Here is a 15,087-nt window from a genome sequence, read left to right as displayed (position 1 = left end):
GCGAATTTTAATTTATTTGGATTTTTTAGAAATTTTTCAGCTGTTCCTAAGATAAACTTAATAAAATATATAAAAAATGTTTGACCCATATTTATTTATTTTTTATATAATTTGCAATTATATTAAAAATGTATTTTTTTTTTATATTTTGCAATATTTATTTAGTAATTTTTTTCGAAATTTTTTAAAAATTTCTACATTTTTCTTTAATATTCTAGATTATAAAATATTCTAAAATTATTATAATTTTTGTATGCATTTTTCAATACATTTTTTGATGCTTTCATATATGCATTTATATTAAAATCTCTATATGAAGATATATATATATCTTCCCACAATGCTGGTCTTACGTCCAACTCAAGTTACCCTAAGCCCGCAATGAATTATTTTGTTGCCTTTTCATAAGTTTCTGGCTGAAACACGTTCAGTGTTCTATCGCGCTCCTCTTCTTCTACAATTTCTAGCCGTTATCGCCACGGTGTTAGCCAATTGACTCATCGAGCTGCATAGTATTTTGCTGCTGGCCCAATCGGGCCTGGTCAACGGGCTCCTTTGCGTGCTGTTGGCCACGAAACGAAACGTTTATCCAACAAAACAATTTGAAATGCATTTTGCGCATGTGCCAGCAGACATGACAAATTCGCAAATTGGCCGAGCAGAGCGACGCCGGCGTCGACGGCGCAGTCGCTGCTGTCACACACTCACCCAGATACCGACACTGGCGACGTTTATTACAGTTACTTCAATCAAAAAGGCAAAACACGGGCTACTCGTCTTGCAGCCAGGCAAACTGATTGCTGCCAGCAATTGTTGCTGCCGTGCAGTGGCAACAATTGCTGCTGTTGCTGCTGCTACTGCTGCTGTTGCGCAATCGTGCGGTCAGCGGATCAACTGTAAAAACGTGCAACGTTTAGTGTTTAGGTGAGAAACGAGCGCAGTAAATGAAGACGACGACGAAGACGGCAAAGCAATATCAGTGAAAGTGCGAGCAACACACGCGGCGTATGAGCAATATTTTAATTGCCACTGTTTCACACGTCGTCGCGCCTGTCTTCGTGTTTGTCTTCTTCTCCTTCTCCTTCGTCTTTGTTGTTGTTGTCTTTGCTAAAAAAGACCAGAAGCACTTTTTTATTAAGGCTCTCGCGTTGATTGAATTTCGTTTGCTTCTGTTGTTGTTATTATTGTATTTCTTCTTCTTCTTCCTCTGGTGTTTCTTTTGATTACGTTTTAATTTACAACTGGCACGCCCCTTCGCCGCATACCTGTAGCCAATTTTGTTAGCTATTTGGGTTTCGGTGTCTGTTTTATATATTTTTTATGGCATCTCTATATACATAGATATTTTTTATAGCTCGCTCGCGATATGAACAGCTATGATTAACATTATTGTCTGCTTCCTTATTTTAGCTAATTAACTGCACGACGGCTTTCTTTCAACAAATTGCGGCTAATGTAGACAGACAGAGAGTGCGCGAGAGAGAGAGAGAGAGGGATAGAGATACGCATCTCTCTTTCTTGCTAAGCCTATCTCGGTGGGTCTGTTGGAAATATGTTACCAAGTCGTTGGGCGTGGCGTGAAGTGTTTTTAGTGATATTTTCACTTTCGCTGCGTTACAGTTTTTCCAGTTTTCCAATTAAACTATTGCAAAATAGGCTTTAGCTACGCTTATGGCGTTTATCAACACTAATTTGGCATTTATAATAGAGGAAATAAGTGTTGAACAGGCAAATGGGTACCCTAATAGTGTAAACATTAAATGGGGCAGAGACTTAAGGAAAAGTCACTTTCAGGCAAATCCTTTCTATGCAATTCTCAAGCGATTGAGATTGATATAGGATTATATATTGATATTGATATATTGGTAACATTTTATATTGAAGCACGAGCAAAATTTTAGTTTCCATAAATAAACCTTTGTATATTCAAGTCATTAAAAAAAAAAGACAGCAATGAAATTTGACATTTATAAAAGCAAAAGAAAGCGTTGATTAATCGAAAAGCCGTTACAAAAATTACACTTAGCCACGAAAAATTTTACAGTTCATCTCTGCAAAAATAAAAGCAGACAAATGTTGGCCAAAAACCAATTAAAAACCTAACCAAAGAGTGACAAACCAGCTCGTAGGCCGACTAAGCTTAAGTTTTCATGCTAACGAAACCCGGAAATAAAATGGGAGGAAAAAAATGGCCAACACATTTTCCCACACATAATTAATTTGATACACCGTAAAAATAAAAGAAGGTAAATTAAAGCAAGCAAAAAAAAAAAAAAAGACAACAACAACAACAAAAATACAACACAAATTAAACATAAAAAGTGCTACATAAAAAATTCAGCGCTATGCAAATGAGCGCGAATGCGGAATGAATGCAATGCACAACACAGACAGCAACAACAACAATCACAGTTACAATAACAACAACAACGACAACTAGAGACGGCACAACAATCGAAAGTGTTACACTTTCTGCACTTCAGCAAAAGGCAGTCAAACAAAACCAGAGCCAGCGGAGCCATAAACGAGTGCCATGTAATATACGAAAGCAACAACAACAACAGCAACAACAAGAAAAAGAGCAGAAAAAAGCAACAACAACATTGCAGTAAAAATTACCGCAATTGCGCCATCGACGCAACGCATGCGCCAACAGCAAAGTCGACAGCGACGCCGACAGCGCCGTCGAAACAGGTGAAAGGGGCGTGCATGCAGCAGCAGCGACTGCGACTGCGACAGCAACAACATACATACATACATATACATACGTGCCGAATAAGCTGCCTCAATTGTTGAGCTGGACTCGAAGCAAAACAGCAAAAACAAAAAAAAAATCGCTTGCATTGCATAACATTTGCGAGATAGTAGCTACAAAACTAGCTGTAAAATAAAAACAACAACAGCAACAACAGTGCTCAGCCGTAAACATTGTATTCTACAAGCCATTTCAGCTGATCTAGCTGAAAAACTGCTATTACTGCTAAACATGCTTCTATTCGCACTATGTTACTTCACTTGGATGTCAATGTCAGGGGTCTTCGGTGTCTCGCTTTTGTTCTACTTTTTCGTTTAGAATGCCGTTGCGCATACGTATGTGTGTATGCATGTGTGCTCGCTAGCAGGCAGCTACTGTCACTTCTCTCGCTCGCTCGCGCTCTTTCTTGCTTTCTTTGCTGTTGTTGTAGGTGATGAGAACTGGTTTTCATTCAATTTGGTTGGGCTTTTCGGGAGTTTTTTTGTATTTGTATTTTATTTTTATCTCTGCTGTTCATCCGCTAAGTTGACTTGTTTGCACTGTCGTTATTGTTGTTGTTGCTGCTGCTGGTGCTGCTGCTTGCAGGAGGTTTTACTCTCACTTTCATTTTAATGCGCACCATGCTTAAAATGCAGTTCAGCTGGAGGGGCAGCGGGCCGAGGGCCGGCTGCTAGGGCAGAGGCTTTTATTGCCTCGAAACGGATGCGCGATCGATATCACGTTAAAGCTAACTGAATGCTAAATTTATAGCTGCAGATTTTTGTTTTCTTTTGATACAGGATTTTTGGGTGGAATTTTAATTGCTTTAAATACATAAAGTGAAAAAAACTTAAGTAAAGCCAAATCAAATAATAGAAGTGCCTTCTCTTATTAATATTAGAGAAGCCCTTTCTTAGCTTGATTTGTGTTTGTTTTACTAAGAGTATTATTTGGGATATTTTATATAATATGTGATAACTGCAAAAAGTCTCTTAGCTATAAAACTCTTTGTGCTAAACTGACGTCAAACCTTCCTTATAAAAAAAAATTCCATTTTGTCCAAGCTCCACTTAAAAATACGCAAATATGACCATCAAAAACTCAGCAACTCATACTAAATGGAAACAGCAAAAGTGAAAGTTTAAAGTGCCATTAAAATAATAAAAAAAATAAAATAAAATAAAAAACCTACATCAAAGTCCACTAAAAATTGTGACCAACTCGTCCATTAGCACAACAAAGGCCCAGGCCATAGGCTAACAATTTATAGAAATAATATTAATAATAATAATAATAACAGAAAACGACGCACACAAAAGGCCAACAAATTATGCCCAAAAAAAAGCGCTTTATTTTCACCGAAAAAAAAAATGCTATAAATTTTGTTGTCGTAGGCCTGGGCGCGCGTTTCTAATGAAAGTGATATAAAAAAAAAACCAAAACCAAAAAAATAAAATAAATAAATAATAAAATAATCACAGCGGAAACCAAATGCAAAAAACAGTCACGAAAATTATGCAAATTATTTTAATTACAAACGAGAAACTACAACAAAAAATGCCCATAAAAAGGGCTAAAAAAATAGCTCGCTTTGTGGCTGGGCCACCAAAAGTACCCAAAAAAAAAAAAAAAGAGAGAAGAGAAACAAACAACAACAATGGTGACAACAATAAAAACAACAGAAGCAGCGCGGCGACGCACAGTTGACCCACTTAAATTGGCAAGAGAAACTGTAAACGAAACGGAGCCAATGCCAAAGCCGAACGAACGATCAAAGCCGACGCTCAGCCGAAGCCGTTGGCTGTGCTAAAAATAAACCGTGCGCCAGATTCTGCTGCTCCTGCTCTGCCTGAACCGTCTCCCTTCCTCTCGCTCTCTCTCTCTCCCTATTGTTGCCCTCGCCCAGCTCCTTCGACGCTCTATCAACTGCAGCAGTGAAAGTGACAGCACAATACACGCATACATATGTATGTGTATTGTCTCTGCCATTGGCTGCCATGCCCGAGCTTTTGTCTTATTCAGTTCAATGCGTTTCGTTAAGCCGTGTGCCAAATTCTGCAACTCCTGCGCCATCTCCCTTACTCTCCCGTCGGCTCGTGCTCTCCTGCTGCTGCAACAGTGAAAGTGACAGGGAGACATTTAACATTATCTCACTCATGCTTATATGTATTTCTGCTATGTTGTTTCATTTTCATTATGTTAGTGTTTCATTTTGTTCCGTTTCACTTTAGTTGTATATTATGTATTTTGCACTTCTTTCTATCTTTCATTCTTCTTCTGTTTTACAGGCAGGAAATCACCATTTTTGGGTTTTATTTGCAAAGCAAACGGTAATTTTTTTCAGTTCTTTTTTCCTTTTATGTTTTTGTTTCTGTTCTCTTTTGTTTACAGCACGCAAATGTTGTCATATGTTATGCCTTGTTTTGTTTTGTTTGCATTCTTTCGTTTTCTATGACTTGCGAAAGCTGTGAATGTATTAGACTTTTGCTTGTCTTGTTTGCCTTGCTGTGCGTTCTCAGTTTTATGTCATTTACCCATAAATTCCATAATATGTATCTATATATTTTCTCACATACATCCCAATACCCGTTAAACCTTTCAGCCAACTTCATTTATCATCTGTTGATTTCCTTTTTTCTCGCTTTAAAAAAAAGCCCGCATCAGTTAAGCAAAACTAACAGCGAACCAGCAAATTTCCCAAACAATAAATCCTAGAGCTAACAGCGCAAAGCAAATAACAGAGGCCAACAAATAAAATCAAATACAAATGCCTAATTAAAAAGCCAAATACGCCATGTTGCCAGCCCGCATGCAGATCTGCAAGTCCCAATTTTGCCTGCATGTGCATGTGAGTGAATGTGTGCGTGCGTGTGTGCGTTTGCAATTGTTGCTATTACTTCACAATTCGCATGCAACTAACAAACATTGGCGCACTTTTCACTTACGCTTCGCTGCCAGCGGCAAACGTAAAGAAAACCAATGGAAAGAAAAAGAAATGAAAATATTACTTCACTGCCACAGACCAGAAATGTGGTCGCCGTCGCCGTCGCCGTCGCTGCCGTCGTCTTCGTTGTCGTCGCATAAAATTTCGCAATAGTTGGTAATTCGCCTAAAAAGCAACAGTTACAACAACAGTAAAAACTTCGCAAATGAAAGTGAGAGTGAATAAGAAAGCGGAAACTAATGCAAGCGAAACCAAAAAACGAAAACGAACAACAACAACAACAACAAAATAACGACGACGACGGCGACGATGGCGATGGCAACTGGTTTCTGCCGACGGCATCGGCGCAGACTTCGCTTAAAACTCGTTTGGCTGTAAAATGTGCAAGAAATCAAAGAGCGCGTCGTCGTTTAACAGTGACAGTAGCAGCGCAGCTGGCTGCGCAGTAGCGGCAAAAGCACGCTCAGTTGCGCCTGCGCAGCGTCAATTGAGCGAAGCTTTTTGTTTGAGTGCGTCGCTGGCTGAGTGAGGCGGCGATAAAAATCAGTTGAAAGCTGAAATTTCACTTTCGCTTTTTGCTGCCGCTGGCTGCGCAGTCGCCGCTGTTGTCTTTACTCTGCGCTGCTTCAGCTGCTTCCTCTGTTGTTCGTTTTATTTGTCTCGCTCTAACGCCTTGCTGTTTGGCCATTTCTTTGCGTTTTGTTTGCCGTTAGCCAAAGCGAATGCGGAAATTGATTTTGTATTTGTTTGCCAAAAGAATTGCCCAGTTTTATACATACATATTCATATCGATTATACATTTCTTTTCGAAATCATATAATATCACGCATTTAGTATACGCCATGTTGACCCACTTTACAGCCTGACAGCTGCCCAAGTAGTGCTCAGGCCCTTATCAATTCACTCCATGCACTTGACAATTGCAAAAATAAAAACTATAAAAACTACTCTAGAAATTAGTGGAAAAAACAAAAATACCTAAGCACCTAAGCGTTATCAGTGCGATTCGCCATTCGCCATTCGCCATTTGCAGTTGTAGTTGTCTGTCTATGATTAATAATAGTTTGTAATAATGTGCAATTTGTCCTTGGTTATCATTGAAGAACTTAACTATCTATTTTCTATATTAAGCTCAATATTATAATGGACTTTCTTGTTGCAGGCAAATCCACATCGAATAGCAAAGAAATCATCTGTCCGGATGACAAATACAAAGAGGAAGGCGACATCTGGAATGTTGAGGCGCAGACCGCATTTCTCGGGCCCAATCTGTGGGACAAAACCTTGCCCTACGATGCGGACCTCAAGGTAACACAAGTTAGTATCATTATCATCGCTGCGTAGTGGCTGCGTCTGTTTTACTACACCCCCGAACCCAACTTCCCCGAAACACACACAAATAATTGCAACCGAAACAGTACACACACACACACACATATACACATACACACACACAGATTAACCCGAGTCTTGGTGCTTAACGTAGTGCGAGAATTGCATTCTCATCATTTTGTATATAGTATATATTTATGGTATTTATTAAATACTGTACAGTTTATGTCCTCCATAGCAACAATTGACTAATACAAAATACACTACTCAACACAATTGCTGTAGTAATTACATGCAATTCACAATTACATTTCAATTACCAATGCAATTACTTTTTAATAACTAGAAAATTGTGACTGAAGGATGATCATTATTAATTTTATTTTTTTTTTACTTTTAATTACTTAGAGTCTTAAATTACTGAAATTATTAAATTTAATAAAATTTAAATGCCTTTGCTCAATATATTAAAAATATATGAGAATATTATGTTTTGTCAATATAATTACTTAAGTAATTGTAACTAAAATTAAGTAATTACAAAGTAATTATGCTTAGTTAGGAGCACTTTTCTAGTAATTACATAATACACGTGCAAATAGTAAATAGAAAATATCCTTTTTATGAAAGTAATTGACTAGTGCAAAAAGTAATTGACTTGGCAATTGGTAATTAAACACCACGCAAGCAAACAAACATCGTGCAGTGTTGTTCAATTTTTGTTGTTACTGTTTCGACTGCTGTGTGACCGTTGCGAGACAATCATTGTAAACAATTCTTTTTCGTATGCAGTATGCGGACTTGGACGAGTTCTTGTCGGAGAACAATATACCCGACGGCCTGCCGGGCACCCATTTGGGCCATGCCGGCGGCCTCGGCCATCGATCCGATTCCCTGAGCCATGCAGCTGGCCTGTCCCTGGGTCTGGGGCACATAACCACAAAGCGCGAGCGATCGCCATCGCCATCGGATTGCATTAGTCCCGATACGCTAAATCCGCCATCGCCGGCCGAATCAAGTGAGTATTGCATACACAATGGGAGTAACAGAGACAGAGAGAGAGAATGATCATCTAACTTTAATTTATGTTACTCAAAGTATATATTAAAAAAAAAAAACAAACACAAATGGAATGGACATTGCGCCTCTTTAACTATCGAATCTATTTAATATATAACTATATAAATTTGCTAAATATATAAATATACCACATATATCTCTATATATACCACATATAAGTTATGCATTTAAGAAAATATGAAATAGAAAATGTTTTTGCTCATGTCTTATCAAATGCTAAATGTTAAAGGCTGATTTCATTCCAATTTGTGCGAATATCAAGGCAAATTGTTGTCAATTTGAGTTATCGTGATTTCTTTTTGTTCGTTATAAATCGTTCTTCTTCTTGGTTTTTCATTTACTGTTTCGTTTTCGATCTGAAAGTGAGTCCATTTTGTATTTGATTTAATTAAGAATATAGCACGAACAGTCTGTGAAAAACATTGTTAACATTTAGTATTTGATATTCCAGCATTTTCATTCGCATCGTCGGGGCGGGACTTTGATCCGCGCACCAGAGCATTCTCCGACGAAGAGCTCAAACCGCAGCCGATGATTAAAAAGTCACGCAAACAATTTGTTCCAGATGAGCTCAAGGACGACAAATACTGGGCCCGACGACGAAAGAACAACATCGCTGCCAAACGGTCCAGAGATGCACGTCGCCAGAAGGAGAACCAGATTGCGATGCGTGCACGCTATTTGGAAAAGGAAGTGAGTAGCCCGACAAATCGATCAATTAACGACAATCAATAACGATTAATTATACTTGCAGAATGCCACGTTACATCAGGAGGTCGAGCAGCTAAAACAGGAGAACATGGACTTGCGTGCACGTCTATCGAAATTCCAGGATGTGTAATGAAAATTATATAACAAATAACAAATAAAATATAAAATATATAAAAGAAAATGTGACTTTGAGCGATACGAAATACCACATCAACAATTACATTATAATGAATAATAATAATAATAATATTAAACCTGTCTATCGATAACGATATAATAATTTTTAGTAAAGAGACAAAATGAGAAAAACCTAAACTAAACAAGAGAAAAACAATTTATACATGCATTAACATGTATAACAAGTTATATATATATTACTATATATATATTATATTAAGTAAACACACACATCTATACACACCTATACCTATACACACACACACATTTGTAAGCAGCGGATATTTATTTTAAACTTAACGTAAAACTAAATGCAAAAATAACTAAAAAAGAAACAAAAAAGAGAAACAACAAATGTAACTTAAATTTTTAGTGTAGCGAAGGAAAAACTAAACAAAAAAAATTCTCTTGATAACAAACTATCGATAACCTGTTAATGCGTACCGTTAGCCGAAACAAATATGGAAGCCCTTATCAACTAAATTTGTTAATTTTTAATACAAAATAACAAAAAAAAAAGAACATCTTTTGTTATTAGTTTTTAGCGAGCAGATAGAAGCCGATATACATATATACATATATCTATCGATAACACATCAATATCTAGTTTTCTTTTATACTTTGTTAAGTTTTGTTAGTTAATTAATTTTGTTTTGCTTTCCTAAAGAGAAAAGAACAAGAACACATAAATCGTGCATATGTAAATAATTTCGTTGCCTATTCTACAAATTGACTCAAGAAAAAAATCTAAAACCCCCTAAAAAAAAAATCTAAAAAAATATATATAATGTTATTAAATAAAGATGAAGCAGAAGAAGCAGAACCATTTAGAAATGAGCAAAAGAACTTCCCTCCTCAGTTGCCTCGTGGCAAGGCGAACGGCAACTGTTAGACTAAGCGAACTATGATTTTTCTTATACACACACACACACACACACACACACACATTTATATATACATATATGAACTATATATCATAAATTTGATTATGGTAAACCTATTATTTGATAGTTTTCTTCTTTGTTATTTGTTGATAATGAAAATAGACGAAGTAGCTGAAGAAGCAGCAGCAGCAAAAATTGAATAACTCAGCGTGCATATAGTCAGAGCTGCGAGATGTGCTTTATAAGTTTTCTAAACGCCCTCGAACCGCTTTCTAACATTTGGCATTGACAATTGACAGTCTCTGAAGTTTTGCAATTTCAAATATAATGCTTACAGCTTTAGAACATTTCGAACCACCCTCCATGTAACAATTTTCATTAAACAACATTCAAGTGTTTCTATATATGCATATATATAATACCCTCGTCATTTATTGGACTTTAAAGTACTTGAAATTTCTACAGTTAAAGAATTCTGTATTTAATACTATATATATATTTTGTATAAGGTCAAATGTCAGCTATGCTTGACAACTTTTCAAACCACCCTCTAACTATCTCAAATTAGCATCATCATCGCAATTCGAGACTTTTATGTATATGCGTATATATTTTATATTTTCTCTAATTTAATCAATTCATAGGCTTGACAACTTGTCTAGCTGCCCTCGCACTACACTAGCTTCTAAAGCTTTCACAGTTTGGCAATGTTATTCAAACATATACATATATATTTTTCTTTTGTTGGATATAGACAATTGCTGAGCAAATGCTTCACAACTTTTCGAACCAACCTCTAGCCCTTAGCCCTATTTTCTACCTAAACCTTTCACAATTCAACATATACACATATATATATGCAATATTATATATATTTTTTGTTTTTTAATTAATTAATAACTTGTTTGGTGTGATTTGCAAAGATCTTAAATCTTGATACAATTTTATATTATGATCTATAATATATTATCATTATTATGATTATGATTATGATTATTATTATTATGATTATTACTGTTTACAGTTTTTAAGTTAAGTTTTACTTTTATTTGTTAAACATTGAGTTACATTTACCTGCAAACCTAGCTAAACTAAGCCCAACAAATAAACAGAAAACAAGAAAAACGAGAAAAATCCAAAAAAGAAAAACAACAACTGAAAAATCTAAGAAAAATCAAATAAAATTTTATACAAAAAAAGCAAAATAAGAAAAAAAAAAAACACGAAAATTTCATTTGAAAATTCTATTTTTTATGCAATTAAAATTTAAGACGTTTTATTTATTTTTTAAAAATGAAAAAGCAAAAACAAAAAGCAAAGTAAAAGAGAAAGCAAAACAGAGAGAGAGAGAGATGAAAATGATAATAAAAATGCTTACAAAAATAATTTCCAAATTTTGATTTTTGTTTATGTATTCTGTTTTTACCTTTTAACCTAACCTATACACATATACATATATATATATAAACATATATGTAAAGCAAGGATCTCAAGAGTAAATACCGAACCTAACCCTAACGACAGGCCGCAAAACATTTGATAGATGAGCGCGTTTATCTCATATGTTTATCTAGCTAACAATTTAGAGAGATAATTCTAGAGCGAGTTGCACCCAGCGTTTAGTCCAGACAAACTTCCAACAATCGAATCCTAAAACACCCACTAATAAGACGATTTGACCTAACCTTAAACAAATAAAGCCTTTTGCACTGCTAAGAAACCACCTAGAGAGACAAAGAAGGAAAGAAGGAGATAAAACCAAAGTCAAGGATAACAGAAAAACCTAAAATACATTGTAGAACATTTGTATTATGGCAAATAAAGTAAAAGTTGAGTCAAAGTTTTGAGCTTCGGTTGTTTTGTAAAGTTACACAGATATTATACGATAACGATAACGATAAACTATAGTAGTGTACTTCGATTAACTTCACAAACTAAGCAATTGCTACATATATTTGTACTATACATATATATATCTATATATATATACACATATATATATATATATAGTTTAAACAAAAGTCGTGTTATATTTATATAAAAATATTTATGTCTAAGATACAAAATGCGCATAGAGGTGAAAAAAACATAGAACAAAAAACAAAACATAATGCAAATTATAAACATTAAGTGCGTAGCCCCCCATGGACCGATTAAAGTGTGGGCAGCCCGAAAAAAAACAATACAACGGTTTAATACTATATTTAATATTTGAGTTAGATTCGCAGAGAGAAGCAAAGTAGCAAATATTTAAATATTCATTATTCATTTGTTTTGATTTTTGCTTAAATTAAAAATATTTAGTGTGTAGATCAATTTTTTTTTTTTGTTATTATATTTCTAATAAAGTTTAATTTTAATTTATTTCTAGTTCAGCTTTAAGCTGTTTAAGCAGTTCAATTCTGTATATTAAATTCGTAGCATACTTTCAGGCGCCCTATAAAATTCATTGAAGTTTTATTCCATTTGTTTAATTGAATGTATAGCAGCATTTGGGCAGTCAAAATATTTCTACCTTATGCGAAATATGAGAGATTAACAAATTCATTAATTATTAACTTTCTTGATAGTATTTTTCTTTGAAGCACTGTTACAGTAGTCAGGTCTCAGTCGCAGTGGGGGGCTAAGTAAATGAACTAAGGCGATTCACAAAAAAAAAAAAATATATATATATAAAAAGCAGCAGAAGATAACGATAAAGATGATGATAATATTATACACAAAGTTTTTATGCAACGAGTTTGTTGTAGGCTCCAAAATTTATTTTGTTAGTGATTGAAACATTAGGTTTTTAAATGAAAAACGAAAATGATGCAGGAAGAGGAAGCAGAAGCAGAAGCTGAAAATGATGAATATGTATTAATATTTCTGATAAGAATGTTCCGTAACAAATTGTAGACTTTAGCAACAAACACAAGACGATAAAACTGAAAGTAAAAGAAAAATACTAAAAGAAAAAAACAAAACGAAATTATGTTTAATTTATATATGCATATATATATAATTATATATTGTATATGTGTGGAGCAGCATGTTATTATATAATTACAATTAGTTGAAACTTTTTGTAGATAAATTCAATATTGTAGCAGATGATTTTTTATATATATACATACATATATACTTACAATACTTAGCATATACATATATACATATATATATATATAATATATGCTCTAAATGCTCTATACAGATAGTACATAAATTATAGAGCAATGAAGCCATTGCATAATCGTAATCGTAGGCAGGGTTAAAAATAGTAACTAAAGACACAAATTGTTGCAGTGCAAAGCAAAAGAGAAACAGCTAAAAAGAAAAACATACCCTAGATAGGCGTAATACCTATTCATTTATATAAGTATATAATATCTCTGGGTAGATATTACATCTATCTAAGGGTTGCGAGCGAGAGAGTCGAACATATTAAACCGCTATATACATATATATATATATTATATAATATATACACATAAATACTTATATATATTCTTACATAAAAAAAGAAAACGTTGTTGAATTTTAAAGATCGATAAGCATAAAATACCATAAATAAAAAAAAAGTAGTAAAAAATACTTTAAAAAAATTGTTAGTTGTTGCAAAAATAAAAGAAACTAAAAACTGGCTTAAATTAAACAAGAGTTAAAATATACACAGACACACACACACACATACACACATGGACACATAGATAAAGCTGCGTTTTGTAGAGCCTTTAATTTTGAGAATTTTTGGGCGAATGCAAATAATTTTTATATACGAAAGTGAGCTGAAAGAACAGAAGAAGCAAAACATAAATAAAAGGCATAAAGTGAACAGCTAAAAGTAATCTAGAACTAACAATTTGTAAAGCGTTTGTATTAGTAACAAAAACTAAAACTAAAAACTAAAAAAAAACATATATAGAGAGCAATGCAAAAGTAAATTAAAAAAATAAAATAGAAATAAAAACTAAAATCTAAAATTAAAAAAAAAAAAAACTGCGCCTAGTTGTTGTTGCCAGCGAAACTTAAAAAATGAAGTAAAAGTAAAAACTAAAAAAAAAAACAGCCTATGCAAGGACACTAACATGTACCTAGATATACATACAAAAAAGAAGAATGCAAAGTAAAGAGAGAGAAATACAAAAAAAAAAGCTAACAAACTAAACACAAGTGCTCGAAAATAAAAAAAAATATATAAAACAAAAAATGCTGCAGATATATTAGTTTAATTTGTAATTTAAAAACAAAAACCAAAAAGAGGAAAAAGTAATTAATTTTGTTAACTTTTTATACTCGTCTCCATATGTAATATATATATTTTTATTTTCGAAATATTTTTCAATGATTTCTCAAATAGTTTTTCATAGTTTGACAATATTTCAATGATGTTGAATTAGTTTATAGCTATTAATTTTGAAGGCGTGGCATATATGGTTTTAATTTAAAAACTGCAAAAAAATATACAAAAAAAGAAAAAACAATAAAGGTTTAGATACAAATTTTGAAATGATAAATGCAAAAAAAAATCAAAGGTGTTCTTATTTATAGAAGTGAGACATAAATTAAGTGTGCTAATTTAAAGTATTTACATTGATTTTCAATATTTATTTTTTTAAATTTTTTTTTTTATATTGCGTGTATAATTTGATTCCTCTTCATAAACAGCGTTGCCATTATCTTTTTGTGTTGCCTACTTTTTACCTTAAAACTTTTATCAACCAACTTGAGCTCTGCGCTGTTAAAATGGCTGCATCTCTTCTGACACTGTTAAGTATAAATAAAGATCCTATTAACTGCGGTCATTGATCAACCAATCAGAGCGTTTCTTCATTAAGTTGGCGGCATTTGCTATGCTCTGCTAAGTGCGATCTCTTTCTACTGTACTTGGCAGCTGTTACAGTGAGGCTGTGCCTTCGCCTTTATACTCGCTGTTAACAGCGTCCTAAAAGCAGACTATGTTAACTTAACAGAATGCCGTCCACTTTTCAAGGTTAGCCTTGACAGCGTTTCTGCTTCACTTAATTTATGGTTTTCGGTTTTGTTTTTCTCTTGTGTTGTCTTCTGCATTGTTGTTGGGGTCAGTTCGGTGTTGCATAACGGGCAGCTGCAAAAGAGCGGGCCTCTGTTGCCAAGACCTTGACGCGTGCAGCAATGTTGCCAAGCTGCTCGTCACTGAAATTAATTCAAACGAGAGCCAACGAAAATACAAATTACCAAATATGAACAGCGACACGCCTACCAAT

General features: G+C 34.2%; 1 protein-coding gene across 17 annotated transcripts in view; it reads left to right on the top strand.

Annotated features, from left to right (window-relative positions):
* Nucleotides 1-13,907, top strand: part of Pdp1 (PAR bZIP family member Pdp1) — a 62,827-nt gene extending 48,920 nt beyond the window's left edge. For 3 of the 17 annotated variants that reach the window (XM_089258788.1, XM_089258789.1, XM_089258796.1), the window contains 5 exons: nt 5,023-5,064; nt 6,841-6,995; nt 7,803-8,028; nt 8,527-8,783; nt 8,845-13,907. In XM_089258788.1, the coding sequence (XP_089114914.1) occupies nt 5,023-5,064; nt 6,841-6,995; nt 7,803-8,028; nt 8,527-8,783; nt 8,845-8,931 (767 nt within the window). In that variant the 3' untranslated portion in view covers nt 8,932-13,907. The remainder of the gene's footprint in view (nt 1-5,022; nt 5,065-6,840; nt 6,996-7,802; nt 8,029-8,526; nt 8,784-8,844) is intronic. The other 14 variants (XM_089258798.1, XM_089258792.1, XM_089258797.1 and 11 more) reach the window with 8 other exon arrangements.
* The last annotated feature ends 1,180 nt before the right edge of the window (nt 13,908-15,087 follow it).

Source organism: Drosophila navojoa, chromosome 4 (assembly GCF_054131105.1).
Source record: "Drosophila navojoa isolate 15081-1374.11 chromosome 4, UAZ_NAV_1.0, whole genome shotgun sequence".
Taxonomy (NCBI): Eukaryota; Metazoa; Arthropoda; class Insecta; order Diptera; family Drosophilidae; genus Drosophila; species Drosophila navojoa.
This window is presented reverse-complemented; position numbering and strand designations above follow the sequence as displayed.